The 25,890-nt window shown below is 44.2% G+C and overlaps 1 protein-coding gene across 5 annotated transcripts in view; it reads right to left on the bottom strand.

The window, feature by feature from the left end:
* Nucleotides 1-25,890, bottom strand: part of HECW1 (HECT, C2 and WW domain containing E3 ubiquitin protein ligase 1) — a 1,624,660-nt gene that overhangs the window by 372,660 nt on the left and 1,226,110 nt on the right. For all 5 annotated transcript variants that reach the window (XR_011274209.1, XM_069613305.1, XM_069613307.1 and 2 more), the window contains one exon: nucleotides 8,464-8,614. Coding sequence is in view for 4 of the 5 variants with exons in the window: in XM_069613305.1 (XP_069469406.1) it covers nucleotides 8,464-8,614 (151 nt within the window). In the remaining variant the exon portion in view is untranslated. The remainder of the gene's footprint in view (nucleotides 1-8,463; nucleotides 8,615-25,890) is intronic.

The following is a 25,890-nucleotide window of genomic DNA, read 5'->3' as shown; positions in this document are numbered from 1 at the left end:
TGTTGTGGGAGTCGTAGCATCCCTTTGCCACTAGTACCCAAGTGTGCAAGGCTGGCATTGTTTTGATTTCCCAGCCTTGCATGGACCACTGGCATGCTGACTGTGGTACTGGAGGCAGTTCCTGTCAAACATGGAGCCCTTATGCATTGCTGCCATTGAATGCCTCGTGGGTCACCAGCATTACGACCCCAGGGCAAATTCAGGAAGGACTTGGGTAGAAGTGCTGAATGCAGATATACAGTGATCAATGCCCCATGAGGAAGGCCGTGGCATGGAGTCTATAGCAGGCTGGAGGAGGAGGTAAGTTAAAAATAAATACATTGGTGTAGGTGTGTGTGCATGTATGTCTATGACTATGTGTGCATGCGTTTGAGGGGTTGTCTGTGTGTGTGCTGTGTGTCTTTGTGTGCATACATAAGGGTAGGTTGGGGATTTGGGAGTGGGAGGGGATACACTGGTGGTCTCTGACAATGTGGGTCCATCATCATGGATGTGTATTACAGTGGAAATGATGACATATACTATGGGCACTAGCACTGTGACAGTGTTGACTGTGGCAATGAAGACATATACTGTGGGCACCAGCAACTTGAAAGTGTATTTCAGTAGCAATTATGACATTATGCTGTGGGCAGTGGTGCGATTAAAGCGTATTACAGCGGCAATCATTACACTGTGGGCACCAACATCATGGAAGTGTTTTACAGCAGCACTGATGACATAGACTGTGGGCTCTAGCATCATCAAAGTGTTTCACCGTGGCAATTATGAAACATGCTGTATGCACCCCCAACATGAACGTGTATTACTGAGGCAATGATGACATATACTGTGAGCACCAGTGTTGTGAAAATGTATTTAGCAGCACTGATGGCATTACAATGTGCGTACCAGCATCATGAAAGTATTATGAAGGGTGTCCAGTCAAAGGGTCGAATACATTGTTTCGAATGACAATAGTATCGAAACAAAAGGACCAGAAAAAAAGGTCGAATGCCTTTTTTTAAATGTATTTTAATTTTTTGGCTTCCGTATAGAAAAGAAAAGTGGTTCGACCTTTTTTTTTTCAGTCCTTTTGACTCGAAACTATTGCATTCGAATCAATTGCAGTCAACCCTTTCACCTACAACCATAATGAAGATAAGGACATATAGTGAGTGGCCCAGTGTCATGTGTTTTACAGCAGCAGTGATGCCATTATGCTGTAGGCACCAGCGTCATAAAAGTCTTTATGGTGGCAATGATGACATATACCTTTATATGGCCATTCAGAGGGTGTGTAATTCAACTCCCATGAACTCTAGGCAGCAAAGTCAGCGGCGAAGGATCAATGGAAATGTAGTTGAAAACATCTGGAGGACCACATAATGAGGAAACATAAACTATACTTTGGGAACCAGCGTCATGGAAGTATTTTACAATTGCAATGGTAATACATATTGTAGGCACCAGCATCATTGAAAAGTGTTACAGTCACAATGATGGCCTATATATTTTTCCCTTTTGTCATGAAAATGCTTTGCAGAGGCAATTATGATATAGGCTGTGGAAATTACTGTCATGACAGTCTTTTACAGTGGCAAAGCTGACATATTCTGTGCACAGGTGTCATGAACATGTGCATTGCAGTGGCAGTGCTGGCATATGTTGTGGTCAGAGGCATCATGAAAATGTTTATGGAAAATGCTCCTATATACTGGTGGTGATTTGGTGTTTATTGGATGTTTACATTTGTTCCCTCACAAGCTGATTGGAAATGGTATGGTGTTTTACCCACTTTTTCCTGCAAAAAATGTACGGTAATAATTAACCATTTCAACCCATTATTTTAAAAGTATTCTCAGGAAACCCTCTTCCTCCAACGTTTCCAGTTTGTTTCAGAAACCTTCAATAGGCTCAGTCTCTTTCAATAATTGAGAGGAATCATTGAGCTCTACACTGGAATAATTTACCATCTGCCACTGGCCCAGACTCTTCAACTGAGGGATGGTGCTAGAGGGGGATAGAAGCATGTTGTATATGAGATGAAAGCCTCTTTAATACTAAATAGTTTGCAGTGCAGAAAGTTCACATTTCAGCAATGTGTTGTAACGTTAGTAATAAAGTCACTTCACACATTTTGATTTATTTTGATATCTCAAAGTATGCAATTGTGTAGCATCATACAATAGCAATACACTGAGGTCAGAGCAATGTGACATTGTCGCGATAGATGTCTGTGTGTGGTCAACGCCACTTTGCAAGCTGGGTCATTGATAAATGTTACTATTGCAGAATTGCAGAGGTGTGTGTGCATGTGCGTGCAATTTACAGGTCACACATTTGATTCTCTAAGGGCTGATTAAGGCGGTCATCCTTCCAGGCTGACAAAACAAGCACCAATGAGTTGGGAAGGAGTAGTACTCCTCCTCCGAGGCCTCAGACTGCCATAAAAGATTCTACACAAAGCACACATTCTTATTTTGTTGTTAACTTAAAACACATGCCTGGGAACTGTTCAATAGTTCAAGCCCTCAGCATGTTCTCCAGTGATGATTTAGGGAGCACACAGGTAAATGAGTAATCCACCAATTGATGTATTTGATGTTAGTAAGTGAAAATGGGAGTGTGAGTCCTCCTCCTTTCTTCACATTCCTCACACAAATTATGCAGGACCACCAAATTGTCTCACATGTCAAACAAATATGAAGCTTAAAAAATCTGAATGCTATTCTACTAGCCCAATGATTGGTTGTGGAAGTATGGCTTTGTGCGACAGTCCTTGACCAGACACCGACACCTGGTTTACACAGGTACAGAGCTTTCATTGTCCTATAGGACAGCAACACTAACTTTAACCAAAGACGAATAATTACATTGCCAGCATGATCTCTGCAGATGTTATTCTAGGTCTGGCTCCATGGGTGTCTGCAATGCTGAATATGTGTTAGACCATAAATCATTACTAACATTGACATTCTACCCAGCTGCACTGCTTTTCAATTTGCTCAGTCTTTCCTAAAGAGAATTAATATGTTCAAACATGCATTCATGGTTGCCAGAATTAAAAGTTGGGCAATGCCCTTGTGTGCATGACGTCATTGCCTTGGAAACATGGGAGGGGATCTGCATGAATCCTCATTCGGAGTCTGTGGGGCACATTCTTGTTTAGTCGGTGTGACAAATTGACTTTTGATCTGCAGGACTAAAAGGATGAACAGAGTTCAAAGTGTCTACTCAGCCCTAACACGTCTACAAACCAAGAGCCAAAACAATCAGTTTAAGAGATATACCTCCTCTGCCTTTTTTGGTAATGTGGGCCAACGGATGGCTATCCCCGCAAGTGTGGTGTGAATGTGGTTCAGTAGCAACCGAAACAGTAAATAGAACAGTCCAAAATAAAGGAATGTCCAATCAAGATTCTATACAAATATCTATACTTTAATTAAACACACCATGTACAAAATAAATAACTAGAAAAAGACAACACAAAACCCACACCTGAAGAAAGAAAACAGAATAAGCAAAGATAGCAAGATGAGGCACTTTGAGTAATGAATCAGAGGTGTAAGGCAAGTAATAACCACAATGTTCTTTAAAAGGATATGTTCTTGGGTGCAAAAGGGATAAACCTGACCTAACCAGTCTCTATGTCCCAAAAATGGGCCAAGGGGGCAGTCAATAGTAACTTTTTGCAGATCTTGGTGGTCCAGCAGCGCCAAATCAGACTTCTTGGCACTTTTGTGAGCAATTCAAAGTTTGGGAGAGTGAAAAAGACAGAAATGGAGTGTCCTAATGGTTCAAATATGTCAAACAGTTCTCGAAACATGGCTCCAAGAAGTTCAACGGCAAAGGAAATTAGGATCCTAGCTGTCCTGGCTCTCAGGGTGCTGTGTGAGTCCCAATCCAGGGGCCCAGAGACAGGATGAGTCCTTTTTCTCATGCTCCCAAACACGGTGGAGGCTGACACACAACTGCAGGGGTCCCTCAACTCGATGAGATCCTGAGTATTGCTGTGGCTGGCAGAGAGGAAGTTCTTGTTCCAGCAGCAGGTCAACCCTAATGTATCCTGGGAATGTTTAGGGGACAGAGCTGGCCTCTGCCTTGGACCACCTGCCTTCACCTCCAGCTGGAGGACTCTGGAAAGAACTGCTTTCCCAGCAGGGTCTAACAAAATCTTCTTCAAGGGCTGGAGCCCAAAAGATGATTCAAAGAAGACGTGGGAGACCCCTTCTTTTAAAGTTAAAAACCCACAGGTGATTGGACTAAAGCTAGCCTGCTTTAGTGGTGCAATTCCTGTGCTTGGAAGAAGAACATCAGTTCTGACATCACACCCAAAGTGCTTTGTGCTAGAGAAAGTAGGAGGAATAGGAAGGAGAGAGAGTCAGAGAGAAACAAGATGGTTGAAGCCTTCCCCAACTGAACAGAGCTCTCCTTGTCTACACCGTGTGATGCTACTCCATTTGAATGGGTGTGCTTCTTTGATGCCAGGACAGTTGCCTGTTATGTGGCTGTCTCTGTGGGAGGGTGTTACCTACCCTGACAAAGTGATCAAAAAAGAGACATGGTCATTCTGGTTCCTGTCCTGTCAATTGGGAAGATCAGCCTGTACGGCCAGAATACACACCACCTTCCACAGTTGAGTTGACTCACAGGAGCTGCCATGTGTGATATCACATTGGATGTGGCCGCAATGATTATGAGAAGTTCCATACACCATACCTTAACTCAGGCATAGATTATATTTAGAGTTTACCCTGCCACCAGTATGGGCTACTTATAATCATAGTTTTGGTACAGGGGCACATATCTTCATTGCAGCCCCTGCGCTGCAGATACTTGGCTGTGACTGTTGCTGACAAGAGGGCACCCGTGACCACCGAACCTGCTCTGTGCCCCTGGTAGATCAGGTGCTGCAGATCAGGATACTGATGCAGCATTTCCACAGGTACACACTATGCTTTGGGCATGGAGCTTATGAAAGGGGAATCTGATGAGCAGGTTACCCTTTCAGAGATGGAATTACCCACATCATTTTATTAATTAATAAAAATCAAAAAAGCCAGGACTTTCACACCCTTGCCATATGGCAATTCATCACAATCGGTGGGCAGTGAAGGTGCAACACCATATATCTGCTACTCTCTGACAGCAATGCCAAGCAATAAGCATGCATTCTGATGCCACCCACTTTACACAAAGCAATCCCATAATGCAAACATGCACAGGAGAGCAAAAGCAGCGCAACGATTACTACATTGCTTCTTTTGGGCCCAGCCAGACTTCATCTAATCAATGCGGGTAGATGGCATTGTATTTTACAGAAAGGTACAGATTGCAGCTGCATAAGGTTGCGCCACCTGGCCCAATGGCATCTAAGGGAATGGCGCATGCTGTTAGTGGGATTTTTTCTCAGAGACTGGAATTTCCAGACCCTATTCCCAGAAGCAGCAGCAACCCTTGAGTGATCACTCACTTGGTGTTTCTACTAAAGCAGTAAGCGAGGGTCCCATCGATATTTGTTAAACAAGCAGGGCCTGGTGTGAATGTGTGTGTAACCTAGGAAATGATAGTTCATAGTGTTTCATCTTCACTTTCCTGAAAGAGTTGTGTCTGGCACTCGGACCTGCCCTTTTTGGGAAAGGCTAGTCTATGGCTCCAGTGAGGCACACTACGTCTCCTGCCAGTTTAATCCATCTGTGTGCCCCACCCATCCAGTTAGGTATCACTAGTTGTGGTGTTCCCCTCCTTAATCATTCCACTCATTTTGTAGCTACAATTCTCCAATTAATTCCACTTTACCTCTAATAAAGGTAATAAAGCAATCAAGGAAACAGGTTGGGTCATTGAAAGGGCCTTTTGTATTAGTGCACCAAGTAAGCTTAGTGTGCTGTAATTCAACAGGGAAGTAGGGCAAACAGCACTGATTCTAAGTATGTACATGCATATTCTGCATTCATAGGAATAGCGGCAAAGTCTCAACTTGCTGCATGGGTGTTTCAGTAGAAGGAAGAGTGGGGGTACCATACCGCATCCCCAGTATGCATACCCTAGGTACTGCAGTAATCTCCCCCTAATTGTAATATTGCCTGGACCTGATTAACACAAAGTGTTTCCCTATTGTGTGAAACAAGTGCCCACACAAGTGGGAAAAACCTTTGCATTTTGAGTGTGGGCAAATCTGCACACATACGTGGCCATGCGCATTGAAAACCTGCCTATTGGGGCATGCCGTGGCCTTGACAGGTGCATTGCAGAGCGCATATCTTATTCACAAACAGTTGCCATGAGGCAACCACTCTGTCTGCAGCTGTGTCCAATAAGTGTGTCCAGCCCGGGTGCACGGTGCACGACAGGCACAAGGGAAAGCACAGTGCACAGAAGGGTGTTTTACAATGTACTTCCAGTAGCAATATTGGAAATGTAAATCGAGCACTGGGAGAAACAGGCCCTGTAAGGGTCATAACCTGCAGTGGAAATGATGTGGATCGAGGGCGGGAGTGAGCCCTCCCCACCTGTGTATCGGGAGGATAGCTCAGGGGCAACGCGCTTGCCTTGGAAGCAATACGACGCGGAGCGACACAGGTTCGATCATCGGGTCTGTACTTAGAAACCTCTGGGTATTAAGCACGTTATAAATAACCAATTATAATAATTGCCTTTCAAGTGAGGGGCTAAATCATATCATGGTGTTGGTGCACGATCAACAATTTGATATGTAAAAGGGATCTGGTCTGACACTTGTGATCGCAACTCGGATCCTCTTCTGCTTCGAGGTCACCTCTGTGATCCTCAGAGCCTGATGGCGGCACGAGGCAACCATCATTTTACTCATTGCCACCTTTCATGTGAATCGTACAGCTGGGCTATAACGACACACTGACATGTTGACTCCCATTTCAATGTATGCTGCGGGGCCGGATACCTGTGGTGGCAGATGGCATAGGTCAGGCGAGAAGGGGGATTGCTACCTTGACTTGATTGAGCTGAAATTGTGAAGCCCTGATGGGAAGCCTTTTCCTGCTCTGCCAGACTGACTAGAACTGTCTATCATACACCTTTCCTATGAGGATAATACTCAGAGGTCAAAGTGGGTGGGAACTAAAGGGTTCAAAATTCCCTTACTTTTCAGGAAAACCTGCCATTGTTTCATTACTTAATGTGACCCAGAGCACCGCACCAGGATTGCAGGGAAGGGCACCTTTGTTTATTTGTACTTCTCCCCTGCTGGGGATTCGAACCTGGGCCTTGCTGGTGACACTCCAATGTCACATCATACTGCTTTCATGTTGCAGGGGCTGGACTGCTTTTGTTTATTTGTATAGAGTTCTTGGGACATAACTCCCACTGCCGAACTGCCACAAAACTCAGCAATTAAGCATGGATTACTGCAGCCACTGTGGGCCTCATCCACAGAAGCGTTTTATAATGGTGCAATCCCATTGAAAAACGCTCTGTGAATCAGGCCCTGTATCTGTACAGGTAATGGGCGAGGGGTGTGGCTATGAAGCTAGACATGTCCCTTAAGAGGGGTGAATCGTGGGTGATTGAAAGGGGGGCTGCTTAAAGCTGCATGCTGCGGGGGACAATGCCAAACCACCAATGGTGGCCATTTGAATGCATTTTCTTTCATTGTGTTTTCGTCGGTCTTGATTGTACTGTTCTAAAACACAGCGGTGTGAGGTGGAGTGGAGGAAAGGAAGGACCCGGGTATGGGGTGTGAATTGGGTGGGGTGGTGAGTATTGCGTCGGAGTTGAGCAGAGGGGATGGGGAGAAAGAAGGGGGGTGGGGCAGGAGGAACATAGATCCACTACTTTTTGTACACTTCAAACACTGATTATGCTGCACGTGGTCTGAATAGGAGTGGTACCGTACGCAGGAGCAATAAAAGACGCTGAAGAGAGCAGGAGTCCTGGTGGATTCTATTGGTGTGAAATATAGGTTTGAAAGAAAAACCCTATGCCTGTCCAATCCCCTCTGCCCCAGGTCCTCCTGGGGTCCTCAAAAGAACTCCTGTGTCAATACTAGATCTGATATCAATTGTTTTAACTAAGTATAACGGTCCAGATTTAAGGACCATGAGCATAAGATAACCTTTATCCGATATGATCTCAAAGTCGCCCAACCCTGAGTGTTCCGACTAGTGGCCTGTCGCATACCAGTTTGTCATTAGACAACCACTTTGGACCATTATCAACAGAAGGTAGCAATGGCTAGCTTACGGCTGCCAGAGACGTTTAGTTAGAAATAAAAAACACTGTGGTGAGGAAGGCATAGAAGCCCTGGCACATAAAGGCCCATTGTGTGGAACTTGAAAGCATAGCAGGCTTCTTACAAGGTGGTGCATTGAGTGTACGTGGAGCCAACAGTTACATTACGGTGCTTGCAATCCTACACGGAATAAAAATGTGAGTGGGTTTGGCCGGCACAGGCCTTACTTCCCTTCTCCATGCCCCCTCCCCTCAGTTCCCTGGATGACCTACCGCCGGTTCAGCTGCTCCATCTGCTGGATTGAGCCCGATCTCCGGATGCCATCTGGGGTGGCAGCTGTGGTGGGACGCTGCCAGGTGGTGTTCCGGTTTACATGGTCCACGTAAAACACCCTTCCGTGGCTGTCTATCCGCGCTTCCCAGTCTGACCATCAAATGGAATGGGAAACAAAACAATGTTTTAGAAAATTGGTCATGATGTGATGAACACACATTTCAGGATACATATGCATATGTGTAAATTATAGTGCGACGGTCGCCACACTACAGTTAAGGTGATTATCAAGTTCCATGGGAAGCCTGAAAATGTAACTGCTAATAGCTTTTGGCTCGCATGACAGATTTGGCTGAAATCTTGCGAACAAAATGTACTTACAGGCCCCCTCCCCCAAACTGTAAATATTGGGAAAGATCAGTTAAAAAGTAAAGAAGTTATTAAGAAAACAAAAAAACACAGTTTCGGCCTAGTCCCCATTCATTTTCCCATATAGGGAAAAGTCCAATTTTTGCTCAAGCACACAGCGAAAACCACTCGACGGAATTGGATCACAACTTGGGCACGAAGTGTTGACTTGATTTTCGAGGGGTTTGGGGTATTGCATCCAGTAGTTTGTAAAATATTTGACAGGGAAGAGGGTGCCCCCTTCTCCCAAAAGTATAGCGATATCTCCCCTGGTGCATTTCAGTGGAGATGCTGAGAGGCTTTTCAGAAATGAAAAAGCAACATTTTCTTCCTAAAATTCTATTGGTAATAGGTTTTGACTTGCTGGATGAATTTGGATTCATTTATTTATTTTATTCATTTATTTGGATCTATAAAGCGCTCAGTGGCCCGGAGGCATCGTGGTGCTGTTACAGGATATTCACTTAATGACACAGTACAGATAATTCTTAGGCAGTGGTACAGGTAAAACATGACAGTGTTGAGGGTGTTCCAAGGTTACAGAGGAACGGTATTAGAGGCAGTATACATTTGGCAAATAGTCTAGTTGAATAGTTTCGTTTTTAGCACCTTCCTGAAAGTTGTGAGGGAGTTTTAATTTCTTAAGCTGAAATTTTGGATGGATGAAATTTTAAAAACAAAAAGGTTTTCAAAGCCCCTCCGAAACTGCTAATGTTGGAAGCAATTTGTCGTAAAAGGAAAAAGTTTTGATAAGAAAACAAAACACCACAGTTCCACAGTTTTCAGACCATTTATTTTTCCATGGAGAAAAAGTGCAGTTTGAAAGCCGCTGGGCAGGTTTGGACCAGATAAGAAATAACTTGGGAACAAAGTGTTGACTAAAATTCCTTGACTGGTTTGGGGTAGATCAATCCAATAGTTTTTAAAATATTTGACAGAGAAAGGGGTGCCCCCCTGCACCTTAAAACCTTTATAGTTGTCTTGGTGCTTCGCGGCTGACAGACGCCAATAACATTTGACTTGATGGATGGATTTGGATGAAATTTTCCAATCCAAAAGTTTGCCTGGGGCCCAAAAATGAAAAGTTAAATGCCATTTCGAGGTGGAAAAACGATGCAATGGCATCAATCTAGAGGTGGGGAGGAGGAAAGAGAACACCATATGAAATTGGGAAGTTAGGGAGGAACTAGGAACCAAATTCAGAGCGCAAATGTTTTCTCATAGCCATGGTTATTCGGCGGGATAACTGCGGTTATGAAGGAAAACGAGATGTGGAATGAAAGTGGATCACACGAAAGAACAAGTGTTGGGGGCATGGCAGAGGGCTAGGAAGGGCAAAATGAGTTCAGGATAGTGGGGGGTGCATGCGAGTAGGAGGGGCACTTGCTGAGTGCCTGGGAGGGCAGGGAAACAGTTCTGATTTTGCGCCGTTTTTATGGATAACCGTAGGTATCAAGCGCCTACAGCTAACCGCTGTTATCTGTAATACATTGGCACCATAACTGCGGTTATGGTGGAAAAGTTTTAAAAAATAGATTATTACAAAAACCAAGGATTTTTACAGCTACCGTGAGGTGGAGGGTGGAAAGTGGTCACTGTGGACACCTAGTAAGACTAAAAGAAACATATTGGGGGAACATGTACAGTGTACTCTGTCAAAGGCCGTGGCCAATGGCCCTGGCCCAAGGCAATGGCTAGTGACCTGGTAGTGTTGTAAAGTATACACTGGGCATCCCCAAATGCTGTGCCCACTGGACACGTCTGAAGGCCCTGGCTAGTGGTACCAAAAGAGATGTGCAGTGGTCAAGCCCACCTAGTGTGACAAAAAGAGACAGACTGGGGGAACTTGCACAGTGGACAGAGCCAAAGGCCATGGCCCGGTAGTGTTTTAAAATATAGAGTGGGCACGGCTGAAGGCCATGAAAGACTTGTATAGCTGTAAAAGAAACATATTGGGGGAACATATGCACTGGACATGGCCAAAGGGCCTGGCTAGTGGGCCTAAAAGAGATGTATAGTGGCCATGTGGACCAAAACAAACATTTCTGGGGAACATGTACAGTGGACAGAGCCAAAGGCCATGGCAAGTGCCGTGCCAACTGACCAGGGCCGAAGGCCCGGGTTTGTGGGCCCAAAAGAGATTTATAGTGGCCATCAAAATGAACATATTGCGGGGAACATGTACAGTTGACACGGCCAAAAGCCGTGGCCACTGGCCATGGCCAAATGCCATGGCTAGTGGCTCACTAGTGTTTTAAAATATACAGTGGTCATGGCCCAGAAGAGCAGTAAAGGGCCAAATAGAAACCTATTGGGCGACATGTCCAGTGGACACGGCCGAAGGCCATGGCTAGTGGCCTGGTAGTGTTGTAAAATATGCAGTACTGTACTGTAATGTGAAATATACTGTTGAGAGACAGATGAATACGTCATCTATAGCTAATGCACCTCCCCTGGCCCAATACCACACAGGTGAGAAACTTTACTCAGTAAGGTAACCATACCGCCCATATCCCCGCATTTAACTTAATTGAAGGGAAAGCAGTACATGGACCTCTCTTCCCCTGTTCCTGTCTGGCTCATGTGTTGACGACCTGTCAGTTGTCCCAGGTTGGTCAGTAGAAAGCCAATCAATCAAAACCCCAATGTAAGGACACCCATGATGTATTATGCCAACCAATAGATTATTGTAGAGATGATGTGTTTTTAATTTAACCAATTTAGTGTTGGTCTCAGGAGGAGCCATCAGACAGGCGCTACCCAATCAGAACCTAAACCCCTATAGAATGTAAATGTAGTCACTATTATTATCCAATCCATGTCCCCCAAAGGTTTTGTAAAGTGATATTATGTTATAATGTCATTGATGACACATTTATAGTATTAAAGCAACTGTTTTTGAAAGGTACGCTTAGAGTGGCCACATTTTATGCTTGTGTGCTGTCCCTGCTTTATTTGGATGTTAATACAGCTGGTTTTTGCTTTGCACTTTGTCTATTTCCATCATTGAGTCTAATATGATCTGGCTCCAGAACCTGTGTGTAATTTTGGGACTTTCCAGGCCGTCTAAACAATACAGTGGGCACTGCCGGAGGCCCTGGCTAGTGGACCCAAAAGAGATGTGTAGTGGCCACGGCCAAAGAAACATATTGGGGAACATGTACTGTGGGCATGGCCAAAGGCCCTGGCTAGTGGGCCCGAAAGACTTTGGCCTTGGCCAGCTAGTAGGTGTAAAAGGAATATATTGGGGGAACATATACAGTGGACATGATCGAAGGCCGTGGCCCATAAAAAAACAATGGTATGACAAAACCCTTGAAATTCACTGAAAAAAACGTTACTTAAAGTGTAGTTAAGTTGAGCAGATTTAACACAACAACACCCTTGAAATTCAGTGGATGTGGGAAGTCATGACCAGCTTAACTCGGCGCATTCCCTTTGCGAAGTCCATGAGCACATACATATTATAAGAGAAGAGATTCACAATGACATATAAAATGGCATTATGGGGGACATGGCATTATGGGGGAAATCAAAGGGAACGCGCCGAGATAAGCTGGTCATGACTTCACACATCCACTGAATCTCAAGTTTTTTTTGCATTAAATCTGCGAAACTTAACTGCTCTTTAACTAAAGTTTTTTCAGTAAATATGTATGTATATAGGCTAGTGCTAGGTAAGCAAAAACATTCATCACTCGTTGCTTAACTATTTACTCTGTAGACATGTTCTGCATGGAAGCCGTGATTATATCTTGCTGCACCATATATTGTAGCAGTTCCCCCTAAACAGAGGACATAATCCAGGTAAAACTTGGGACGTCATTTAGGGGTCGTCAGAGGTCGCAACTACGACCTCAGAGGTCTCCCTTGAGACCTCTATAAAAAATAAAAAATAAATATATATATATATTTTTTTTGTAATGCAAGCTCCTGTGCTGTAGCCAGCACCATGTGGCTCTTTACTTCTGGAGTGGCTAGCTTTCTTGTTCAGGCTCCTTAAAAAAATAAGAAAAATAAGAACAGGAGTGCCACAAGTCTAACGCTTTCAGCACTGACCCTAAACAAGAAAGAATAGGAATACCAAATAATGTGTCTTTCTGTAATTCTATACAATAATTGCTAGACTCATTAAAGGTTTATTTAAGGCACACTTCAGGGGGTGAGTCACTGATTTAGTCTGTTCCTAAACGCCTCAACTCAGCCTTTCATCCTTCTGAGGTTGATAAATGAGTACCAACACAGGTTGGGTAATATTGGGTGTCTATTTTTTCTATATAAAGAGCTTAAGCGTAAGTGCTATATAATAACACATCATTATCATTTGGTCGTGGACGACTGCTTGCATTCACAGTAATTTGATGATATGGGCCTATATACACTGATCTTAACAATACATATGGCGATCCATTCTTGTATGAAATTATAGTGATATCGTAACCATATTTTTCGTAGTGTACAATGCTATGTGAGGCCACTTCCTGGTTTGTCAACGGGTGAAAGGTTGTGTTCCATCGCTTCCCGCGATATCACTTCGGGGTGGGGTCAAATTACATCACTTCCTGTGATGTCATCAAGGGTGAAGGGTCGTGTGGTTTCACTTCCGCTACCCCTGGCATTTTGGTGAAATGACGTCCCTGCCAGGCTTATCCTTCTCTTCTTCAGTTTTGTAATGCTTGCTGAGCCATGTATTGCCTCCGGAGGAGCCCAGCTGACTGAGTTATGGATCTCCACATTTTACACGCTGTATTTAGCTGTGCACTGTATTTTAATGATCTTCGCTGTTGTATTTTCCCCTGTTCTATCTATACTTTGCATTTTCTAAAGCTGTCCGCCCAGCACTCGTGGCTAGCTACGCCCTACAAGAAATATTGCAAATAAAATCAAGCTGTCGGTTGCTAGAAGGTATTTTTCCAAGTTAGACTTTTTTAATGGTTGTGCGGGGAAACATCCACAGACTTCCAGGTATATTTTTTTCCTACAGTTTTCTTTTTTTGGGCAAGCCCGTTGTATTTTTTTGTTTTGGTTGCCATTCCCTTTCTTTGTCCGCACACCCCCCTCCTTGCCCTCCCATTCGGTGGTAGCATCACTATCTTTTACGTTACACTCCCCAAAGTGCGTCTGTTTTGTTTGGAAAATGAACCAAGAAAAACACGGACGATATGTCGATATTACTGTGTATTGATGTTTTACCGACGAAAATGTCAGCAAGTGTTATTTCGTTGGGCGGCAAAAAGTGGTCTGACCAGGCCTTTAGTTGCTTGATTTCTTTTTCGGAAATGAGGAGCGTTTTCACCTTCTGGGCTGCCAGTTCCAGCTGCCTGCTTGTCGGCTCCACAATCCACATATCTATATTTAGCTTTCCTTTATTATAGAGGAGCTTTGTCTCTTTGGCGTGTGCGTGTAGTTTTTGGAGGCACCCGTGACAAAGCTACTGTCGTAGATGGAAATGTTCTGCTATGGCTCTGCGCTTGCTTGGCCTGACCCCGCAAAAAGGATTGGAGGCTATTTCAGAGAACGCGCACTTCGTCAGGCGGTTACATGTGTTCTTATTGGTGTGCATCGAACCTGTGTTTAGTAGCTATTCGTATTTTTAGTTCAGTGAGTCTAAAATGCATCTCCTTTTCAAAGTAGGTAGTGGCAACATTGTACTGGTTCATAAGTAAATGCTACCCTCTACTGGACATTTTAGGATACACCATAAAACCACTGTTCGCTGCATTTTTTTAAGGACACATTTTAAGAATGCCATTTCAGGAACTCGTTACCGATAGGGGCCAAAAACCCACAAAGTTTCGGAGTAAAGGTGCATAGGAGTGTGGGGAAGGGAGCGGGTGGGAAAACAACAGGTGGTGTTGGGGGCGACTGCGTGTGCGCGTGCGCCCAATGTAGGTCAAAGGCAGGTTTATCCTGACCTACAGTCGGGAAAACGTAGGTCGCGCAGAATGATTGATGGTCCAAACTGCCCGCTACAGGATGTTTCACTTTAGAAAAAGGCTGTTGGTGTGATTTTGAGTATAGTATAGATATTTTCTATTCCGGAGGAGCAAATGAAATCTACACGCATATTAGACATTTGGTGTGTGCAGCATATAGGCAGAGTGCAACGTGATGCGATTTCTTACATTGGCAAATGATTGTTGGGTGTATCAGAGACAACAATTCAGTGACATTAGCAAAATATCACATAGGCTAAAAACTTTCACTGTCTTGGAGTTTGCACCGGAGAGCTGGCTCTGTACGTTCTGATGCATATCAACAGGTGCCCACGTGGATCAATTTTTTCCTCTTTTTTTTGTTTCTTTTTGCAAAGTGCACATATCACAATCATGCCATTTTAGGGGCGAGGCAAGCAGGATTGACTGAGTGGTGCGCGTATAGATCAGGTTGTAGGCTGAGGAAATTGCTCTGTGGGATCGAAGCCGCAGGCTTAACAGGTCAGTCTGATATCGGTTATAGCCAGTGATCGAAGTGAGCAGTGAAGAGGATTGGGCAAAATCACCCCATCCTCCCCACCAATGAAATATATGATGCGGAAGAGGATCCGAAGATATTGTGACCGTCCATACTATTTCGCACCAATCCCCAGTGCTCCAATCGTTGACAAATACGTCAAAAGGTACCCACTCAGCCAACCTTACAGACCAGGGGCGATACAGAAGACCCTCAGTTGGCAACTAAGGAGACTTCAATTGACAATATTGACTAAAGTGCCAAGAGGCCACGTTACTGACGTCATTAGACACACCATGATTTAGCAGCATTAGACACAAAGCACACGTGCCATCCGTACAATAAAACATACGCACACACACGAATACACAAAGAACATGGATGTGCCGCTCTATAGAGGACACATATACGTACATACTGTCATTGCTTTATTATTTTGTCACTTGCTTAAATGCAGCAATGCAGAAACCGCAAGAAGCAAGAGATCCTGAATGAATGCTTGCATATGCTTAAATGCAACTAATTTTATGGAACTGCAGAAGCACCCATGGGAAACAGAGTAGCACAAACGTACAGAAGCCATGATATGGCTTAGGAGATCACAGCAGGCCACAGACCCTCGCACAGAGCTGAGCTAAATTCAGAGAAGCACAGGAGAGCAAATGTGTGAAATGAAGTTTACTGCCAAGGCCAGAGATACGGGTGACATTCCATTCTCTGAACAACAGTAACACCAGCTGCAGTAAAACAAATAATTCTTCAATATTCAGACTAATTCAGAGTTCAGACGGGGCTCAAACACGGTCTCTGGAAGTGTGACTCATCAAGCTTGGATGATGAATCGAAACCGGTACTGGGAAGAGAAGCGGTCTCCCGCCACCAGACAGAAGCTTGCAACAAAGTCGTTACACAAGAAGACAAGAGTTGCATTCTATGAACAGGCACTCTCATAGACCATGGTGGTGCACACAAGTTACAATGCAGGCACATAGTTATACTTATTACCTTGAAAATGTACACCTCGAACTGAGAACCACTTCAAATCCCGGGCCTGTGGAGGTCAGCTCTAGCCAATCACAGTTCAGGACCCTGTAGTTGGGTAGCAATGGGGGAAAACCAATGGTAAGACCCTCACACTGCAACTGTGCAGAATTAGATAATCGGGGATGGGCCAGGCCAGCCACCTGACATGCGAGAGCCAGTGAACTAACATGTATAGGGTCCACTATAGGTGGACTACCACTCAATGCCCAATCCCAAGCGATGATAGGTTTTCCGGAGTAGGGCCCAAGTTGGGACATCACTATTACATGGTTTTAGATGAAAACTGGCCTGCAAGCCAGGGCACAACGAGACGTTCACAGAATGGTCTTCTTTCCTGGTACTGATCCATGTTGGTTTTGGCTGTAATAAACGGCAGTTCAACTTGCTGTTTGTCTGGGCCTGCGTTCCGTTTGGGAAGGGAAGGTGTTGGGCCTTCCATGAGTTCTGAGTCTGTGAACTCCTAGTAGCCCTCAACCCAACCTGGGAGTTTGTCTCAACAGCGGGAACGGTCGGGAGCAGTGTTCCATTACTTTTATTTTTTTCTGTTTACCATTCCTCTACTTTTTGCAACCATATTCACCGTTCTATACAGAGGATTTGTCCATTCATGTCCCTGTGTAAGTGTAAAGTTGTGCTAGGAGCCTAGTTACTAGTCACTTCGACAATTGCACTACCCTGTACGCAACACCTTGTCACATGTTGCACTATGCTTCCGCCTATCCTCTCCCCTGCCGCGACCACAGTTCCACTACCTATTTTCTGTGCACTTCTACCACTGGTTACAGCAGGAGCAGCAGTTCCATAGATGCATCACAGCAGGTGAGTGGTAAGCAGCCTGCAGAACTTGGCAGCCACCGCGAGGGGTTCCCTTCTGGGTACATAATGGCTAAACAGTACTAGTCCGAAGATGAGGCTGAGCTCATGGTGTTGTGCCCAATGCATCCGTGCGTGTATTTTGCAGGGAAGCTGATGTCTCTTTGCGGACGTCATGTCAGGCGATGGCGAAGGTGATGAAAAGTGTGAACTTTGTCATAGGCGTCCCTTGAAGGGGGGGAAAGGGAGGCAATTGTCCCCCTATTTGAAGCCCCCCATTTAGTGGCCTACAAATCTCCCCTGCTCCCTCCAGTGGCAACTTGTGCTGTTTTTCAATGGTGGGGCATAAATATTTTCCACAAATTATTGCGAGCAATGGAACACGGCGAGGTAGCCCAAACTAAGCTTGGAGGGTTTGGAAGGTCTCCCCGGCCCCACAATACACATAATTTTAAGTAATGAGTTCAAATGAAGCAATTTTACAGCATATTTTTGTGAAAAATATTTGGTTAAAAACCTTACAATTTACAATCAGATCTGGAGAGTAACACAAGAAAAAATCTAATGGCTGCCAGGTCACCAACAGGACCGAAGAGCTTTTTAAAACACATTTTCATGATGCTTCTGCCAAAATAGATGCCAGCACTAACTCTGTAACAAAAAAAAAGAGGGGATGTCTGGAAGGTTTAGAATGAATCTTAACCTCTGCCATTGCTCTGGGCAACCATCCAGATCATCGTTCTTTTCCTGCCAAGCCATTACAGAAGGGGAAAGACCATATGCAAATCAGGTTTGGTCCTACCCTAAAAGGGGTAGTCCAGCCCAAACTGCTTGATCACATTTCTTCTGCGCGAGACCACGAGCACTCCCAAACATGTTTCGGCCTCGTTGGGCCTTATCAGTGAGGGGTAGCTTGAGTCTGTAGGCCCAGCAGCACTGACACTGTAAAGCATAGCTTCACTATGACTCTGCTGCAATATTTGATATGACTGCCACTGTAAAAAAACACTTTCATGATGCTGGGGCCCACAGTATATGTCATCATTTCAGCTGTGAAGGGCTTTCCTGTCACTCTTGTCCTCCATTTGTGATCACTGGCATTACAAACGGCTTTCCGGGTACCGGTATCTACCCTATTTGTAATCATTGCTAGTGTAAAATGCTCTCCTGAGGAGTCATCCACCCATTTTGCACAACCGCTGTAAGGAAAGGGAAGGAAACGAGATAACGCCTGGCCAGTTCATCCATTTTGTTACAGGGATATAGACCAACTGGTGTCATAAATGAAGTTCTTTAAATAGCATGAAATAGTTCTGGTCTCTAAGGAACCATACAAGAATATTCATTTGTGAACTTGACATGAATAACATAATTAAGAAACCGATTAAAAGGTGAGGGCTATGAAGTGAGGGAATGGCCTAACCTAGCAAACACTCCTATGTCTTAGTTTTACCGATTTGTCATTAGAAGTTTCCTTTACCAAGAGTATAACACACCAGCAAAGCAACAAGCAAGACTTTCCTTTGATGTCCTCTGTCCCCCCTCTCCGTCCCTTGCCGCTGAGATTGACAGCCAAGGCCCTTGTGTGTCCTTCTGGGTCCTGGCCTACACCCCCTCCAAATTGCCATCAGCCTCTGCCCACTCCCAGCACTTGCCTTTAAGCACCCACTGGCCTGTGCTGTCCCACATGCCTGCACTTATTGTATTGGCAGTTGACCACTCTTACCAAGTGATCTCTGCCAGACACTGAACAGCTGCTTGCAACTTACTAAACAGCACTTCCTTCGGTGGAACTCCTAGCACTTACCCCCCTCCCTCTTCCCTTCTCTCTCTCTGCACTTGCACACTCTGAATGCCCACAAAGCCAAGTAGGACCACCTTTTCTTTCTCCTCATTGTTGTTATATCTGCCTTTCGTTCCCATATTCCCTTCCTGTTGCCCTGTGGGTGCTTTGAAACACAATTTACCTGATGATTACGTGCCTTACAAATGCACAATAAATAAATAAATAAAATATAATATAGCATACCTACCCAAGACAATAATATATTTGCCTGGTACAGATACAGTCTTAGCAGCTTTCCTCTACATTGATAACTGGATCTCATGATATATTGCTCTTCCCCAAGATCACAAGGCTCCAAAACTATTATCTCATCTATCAATGCCTGCTGCTCTCCGCTACATGGAACATCAGAGCTGATAGCATATTCTTTGCCCAAGATCACAAAGATGCACTGTAATGAATAATTCAATCTCCTCCATCACTCCACCACTGCCCCACTATTTAGCATAGCTTTGTACCGCTACTTCGCAAAGCGTCAGCCTGTGCCTTTCTAAAAAGATGTCCAGGCATTGCAACGCAGCCAAATTCTGCTAAATCTAATGCAACATGTGCAATGCCAGAAAATATATTCCTTGACTAGATACCAATAAATAAGGATGAGTCTGCAAAGAAACATGGGTAAGCAGATGTCTTTGGGCAACATATTTGCATATACAGAGTCCTTCCAACTAACCCTCACATTATGCGGGGCATGCACACATAAGGCATCTGATCTGCTGCATTGGCATTTGGAAAGGGGAGAGAACTATATTTAACACTTTAACAGAGAGTTGGCTGGCCTCAACCAGTAGTGGGCCTCAATATGAGCTTGATGGTAATTCAGCAGGAAATCTGCCTAATTATCACAAAACTCAGTTACCGCCACTTGGTCACGTGGAGTTACCACGGATTATAAGTGGTGGTAAATGCCATGTTTGGAGTCCATAGGACTCAATAGGGATTTTTGGCAGTTTTACCGCTGGTCAGAATTACCGCATGGCAAATCTGCTGCTCTTTGGCTGTAAGGAGGAAGATTTACCTAAAGCTTTTTCCTGGAGGTAAATCTTCCGCCTTACCATCAAACCAGTAGTATGGCAGTAAAGTGGCAATAACAGAATTACTGCCACTTTACTGCCGTTTTTACCTGCACTGCCGTACTTGTAATGAGGCCCATTGTCTTGCATTGGCTCACCCTACACTTAAAATACATGGGCTTTTCAAGTATGAAGGTAACTAATAGCCTGCACTCCCTTTCCGCACAGACCTTTTCCATGCAAACCCTTGTTCGTTCTATAAACATGTAACCTAAACACCTTTCAGAGGTTCCCCTTTCTCCAGCAGCTGAAAATGTCCAATAGTTGGTTACATTTGGAGATCACTTTTCACATCTTAATAGCTGGCTTATGAGAAAATGGAATAAAAGCACTTTCAACGGGTTTGAAAATCACATTCAGCCAGCAGGACGAAACAGCAGTGACATCTGAAGCATAACAAGCAACCTGCCCGTAAGCACCTTGCAGCCCCTCACTCTGAATTGCAGCGCTCGTCCTCCTCACGCTTCCGTTCCTTTAAGCTCTTGACCCCCTACATTGGAACTCCTTACCTCTTCCTTCCATTCCACCCCTACCTACTCATCCTTCCGCTCCTCCTTGAAAGCTCTTCTCCTCCACTGCCCCCGACTTTCCTTCCCTACCTTCTCTCCTCTCCAGCTCCCCTGTCCCCCTTCCCATCCCCTCCCTCCCTTCTTCTCACTCCCACTGATCTCAAATCTGACATTTTAAACCTTCCTTACCTACCTCCTCTCCCCTCCCTTCCCCCTTCCCTCTTCCCCTCCATCTAAGTAAATTGTTCTACATATTGTATCACTGGTTTGTTTCATGATTGTAAATATGCTTCTTTCATTATTTTACCTTGTTGTTACACTGTAAAGTGCTTTGGATTAAAGCGCTATATAAACCTAATAAACATAAACATTAAGGGAATAGAGATTCACCACCTGCACACAAACACACACACGCACTTAAGCACACAAGGTCCCACACACAGTACAGACACAGATATACGTACTGCATGCACATCATTTCCTATCTTACCTGCCAGCTCGGGCCCGTCCCCCCTGCGGCTTTGCCTTAAAATCCTGCGGTGTGAGGAACCGGGAAGCTGGGAAGCAAGTTTCAGAGCCTTGGGCATGCAGGCATTGCACATGTAAGGGGGTCTGAAACCTCACCGCTCCAATGTTTCCTATTAGGCACAATTAAAAGAAGCTGTACAGGAGCGCCCCCTCTCCCTGCAATGACCCAGCCAGCAAGCCCAGTGGTCCATGCCTGGCTGCGAGAGCTGTACGCCCCAGTCATATTTGCCCTATTGGGCATGTGCTAATTCTAGGGATTACTGTGGGGAGAGAGAGCGCTCCTGTGAGCAGATCTCTTTCTACCCTTGCCAGCTTCTCCATAATGGGCGGATGATAGGCAGACCGCCACCCATCGTCCAATTATAGAGAAGCCGTCCGCATCCTCCACCCCTCTGACAACAAACTCCTTCCAGGTGTGTTAAAGATGTCCCTTCTCCCAGCTGCTATTCATGCATTTACAGGGTCTTTGTTTGTTTACCCTGTGTTCTTTCTTCTGGCCTGAAGGGGACATCACGGGAATCAATGGGCCGTGAATATCACTGGGGTGGGGGCCATCACTGTTAAAAGCAGGCATCCTACATACTCAACACACTAATACTATTGTTTTCCAAATGGGCAGCTTACATCTTCATAGAACAAAACAAAAGACATTTCCAAACTGAAACATGCTTCTTAAACTTATATCCACAAGTTTTTTTAAACAGTGTTTCGTTTTTTTTTGTTTGACTATCACACAAAGACCCTGTGATTCTTGTGCCCATTCCTTTGTGGTTTGACTTAGGATGTATTGCTAAATATGTTATATGCTTGTAAAACTGTTTAAGCACATTGTGCTGAAAATTGGGATTATGGGTACCAACTTTTGATTTTCATTACGGGGGCAGAAATCCTCCACCCCCCACTCTGAATATAAGCAAGCGACCAGCCTAACGCATCCTCTGCCCAAACAGATTTCATAGGACTTGTTCTTTTATAAGGAATTGCAAAAAGTGACAAGATTAAGAGCCAGTTTCAAATATATAAAATCTCAGCAACAGTCACTTAATCTGTTTAGCTACTCTGGTAGCCTTCTACTGTAGGGTTTGTCTATGGGTCCCTTAATGTGCTCAGAATCTCTGTATTACCAACATTGCAATTCATGTATATGACGTAAAAGTAAATATTATTTAATCTCCAGCCACACTGACCCTGTGCAAAGATTAATTGAGGATGTACCAGCGATGGTTCATTCATAAAGGGCGAGGGGGCGCCGTCCCACCGGCACCCTCGCCTATTATGAAGGAGCCAAGGAGCCAGCCCAGTGTGAACACTGAATACTCCCTCAGCTACTTTTTGCAGCGGAGGGAGCTCTCCTGCCCTAGCTTGAAGTGTCAAATTGAAACACAGTTTCCAATTGACAGTTCTGTTCCTAAACTGCATATGTGTAAAGAGCCATGTAAAGCCAGAGGTGTTTTACTTTCCCAGCCTTGCATGGTCCATCGGGGATGCTGGCCGGGGCACTGTATGTTTGCATGTGCGAGGAGGCGCTCCTGTGACTCCCCACACATACAAATGGAGCAGGGCGCTTTGTCATCAGAGCCCTGGGCCTTGCGTGCATGTGCAGGAAGCGCTCTTTGCTTTCTGTTGGTGCTATGCAGGAGCTAGAGTGCTGGGAGGAAACTACAGGACTAGGACAGAAGTTAAGTTAATTATGTATATATGCTAGGAAAATCAACGATCCAGTGGAAATTTACAAAAAATTCCCAAGCAAAAAAACGTGAAATCTTTTTTATTAGAGCGGGACTGAATCTACTGCCAACTAATGAAATCCTCTTTATCAGGGGATTGGCAACTACGAGTGTCTGCAGACTGTGCAAAGAGGAGGCCGAAACTGAATCAATTCGCCATCTAGTAACTTCATGCACGGCACTCCAACCAATACGAGAAAGCTATCTAAAACCGGTCCTGGAGCCCTACGGGACGCCTGAAGAATCGAGCTGGTGGCCCGGCATGATAAGTGGCCAAAAAACTGCCTGGACCATTGCGACCACTAAAATCCTACAGTCAGCGTTGGAAAAACTTGAAAGAGAGATCAAGACCGGGACCGACAGACGAAAAGACGTCTAAGAACTGCAGTAGGGAGAAAGCAGCAAAAAACAGTACAAACACATGAACCAGGAAAAGAAAGGAAATATAAAAGGAAAGCAAAGGAAGTCTTCAAAGAAGCAGCTTCAGTTTTGTAGAAACAATTAATTTTGTTAACACAAATAAAAAAAAATCTTTAAAAAATATATGCGTTTATGCTTGTATCGTGTGTAATGAGTGAGTGTATGAAGATGGGTGCACGTGTGAATGAGCGAGTGTATCCTGTACATACATGTGTGTCAGTAGGTGTGTGTGTTTATGCTGGGCCAGGGAGCTGATTTTGGCAGATGGTGGAGGGGAGATGTGCAACAATAGCATTAAAAAAACTATGATGTTACACAACCCCCCTGTTGAGAAGACGCCAGGGAGAAGGTGCCTGGGTTTCTTATAGTGGATGGAGGCAGACAGACCAGGGAACGAAAGGAGAAGAAGGAAGAATATCCTTAAATACATAAAAAGGGCATTATAGCCCAAAGAGGAATTAGCAAACAATTAACAGTGAGGGAACAGAAACCCCGGAAACCAGAGTATTGAACATTGTGATCAGGAAACCCAAGGGAACCAGAGAGGCTCCAAAAAACAGGTGAAATACAAAGACAAGAGAAACCCAAAGAGAAACACAATGCAAAACTAGTAAGAGGAAAGCCGAGCATTGAAAATTGCCAAACAGCTCCTAGAACATTGGAACACACCCTAGTAAGACGAATTCTATGGAAAGACACATTTTTTGTTGAATTTTGATAAGACCAACAAGACCACCAGCAGATAAACCCTGAATCTGAAGCCAGGAGGGACTCTGAGGGAAGTCGGAATAGGCAACTCCGAAACCAGAATATTCTGCCCAACTTGTGAATGCATTTTCTTAAATGGTATGGGCAGTTTAGAAGCTAGGTTTGGACAGAGGACTTTTTTGGTATTTTGACTACTGAGAAGCACCATAATGTAGTTTGATAAGAAGGGAGCTCCCATTTCGTTGTAGACATAGCGAGGCATTTTTCTTTAAGCTAAATACACTCTGTAAAAATGATGTCTTCTGGTCTAGGTCCTTCTTCTGGCTTGCCACAGCATCTATGATAAAGCAAGCATAATCAGTGTTATTACATGGCTTGACTGCCATTTTGGTGCAGCCATTCTAGCCATTTCTTATTGTTGTATTCCATTTTGTATTGGGCATCTTTGATTAAGCAAGCCTGATAAATGTTATGTAGCTATATTGGCATTTTGGGTCAGGCAGTCTAGCCATTTCTTGCCGTGGCATGGCATTTTGTATTGGACATCTTGGACAAATGAAGCCTGATCAGTGTTAGTATGTGGCTAGAATGGAATTTTGATGCAGCTAGTCTACCCACTTCTTACTGTGGCACAGCATTTTGTATTGGGCCTCTTTGATAAAGCAAGCATGATAAATTTTAAGTTTGATACGTTTTATTATGTGGCTAGGTTGCCATTTTTATGCAACCAGTTTGGACATATTATCATACTATGGCATGGTATTTTTAATGGTATATCCAACTGGAGTATGTTCTTACGTAGGGTACTGGCATATATTGACAGAACAAGCATGGACATGTTTATCATTACTGGCATATATCGGTGCAGCCAGCATGGACATGTATGGGCACAATGTTTTTATACTGGCATATATTTTGGGTAAAGAGATCATGAAAATATGTTGGGGAAATGCTCCTGTGCAATGTTTGTGACTTGCATCTATTGGATGTTTTCATGAGTTACCCTTCAAAACCAATTGCAAACTGTTGGCTTTTTATTCATTTTTTTTTTTAAAGGTTGCTATTAAACGCACCATTTTATGCCACTATTTACAAAATATTCTATGAGGGCTAGGGGGGGGGGAACCCCCAACCCTTCTTTATTGGTTCAGGCTCCCTCACTATGCTCGGTCTCTCTGGCATATTTGGGGGAAATATTTACCCATCTCCAATTTAAAAATTCACCAGCCACCATTTGGATCTATAGCTAGAAAGTGAAAATTATAAACAATTCTATAGTGGTAATGGGAGATTCCTTCAGCCATTGCTAAAGAACCAAGCGAACAGTTGCCTCCTTTCCCCGTGTACTCAGCTCCTGTAGACAATATTTCATCTGTTAAACAGACTGTCCTTGACTGTCATTGGAAACTGAGGTATTAGTGATATCCCTTCTGTTAAACGGACTCTTTTTGACTGGCTATTATTTAAAGCTGAGCTGAAAGTGATATCTCTTCTGCTATTAGACCCTCTAACTACACATTATTTGAAGCTTTGCTGGGAGTGATGTTTGGTTGAGTTAAAAGAATGCAGTCTCTTGCTGAGTGCATAGTGCATTTTTGCAAATTGAGTTAACTTTTTGTATATCATCTTGATGCAAAACTTGTATGTCTTAAACCTATTCTGAACATGCTTAAAGTCAAATATTTTTAACCAGCTTGGTAAAATATAGGTATATTTAAAACAGTTTGGTCTGTTGACCCTTACTTTATGTGCCATCACCCCGCCACCCCTTGTTTTATTTGTGCCCCCTGGTTGGCCCCCCTAATACTGATTTCTAGTGACGCCATTGCCTTTGAGGTGGTCTGTAGGGTGGTAGAAGGTGGATTTTGTGATGACATGTACTTGCGACACAGATAAG

This window comes from Ambystoma mexicanum, chromosome 5p (genome assembly GCF_040938575.1).
Source record: "Ambystoma mexicanum isolate Mex_15411 chromosome 5p, UKY_AmexF1_1, whole genome shotgun sequence".
Lineage (NCBI taxonomy): Eukaryota > Metazoa > Chordata > Amphibia > Caudata > Ambystomatidae > Ambystoma > Ambystoma mexicanum.
The sequence above is the reverse complement of the archived record's forward strand: the minus strand, read 5'-3'. Positions and strand labels throughout refer to the sequence as shown.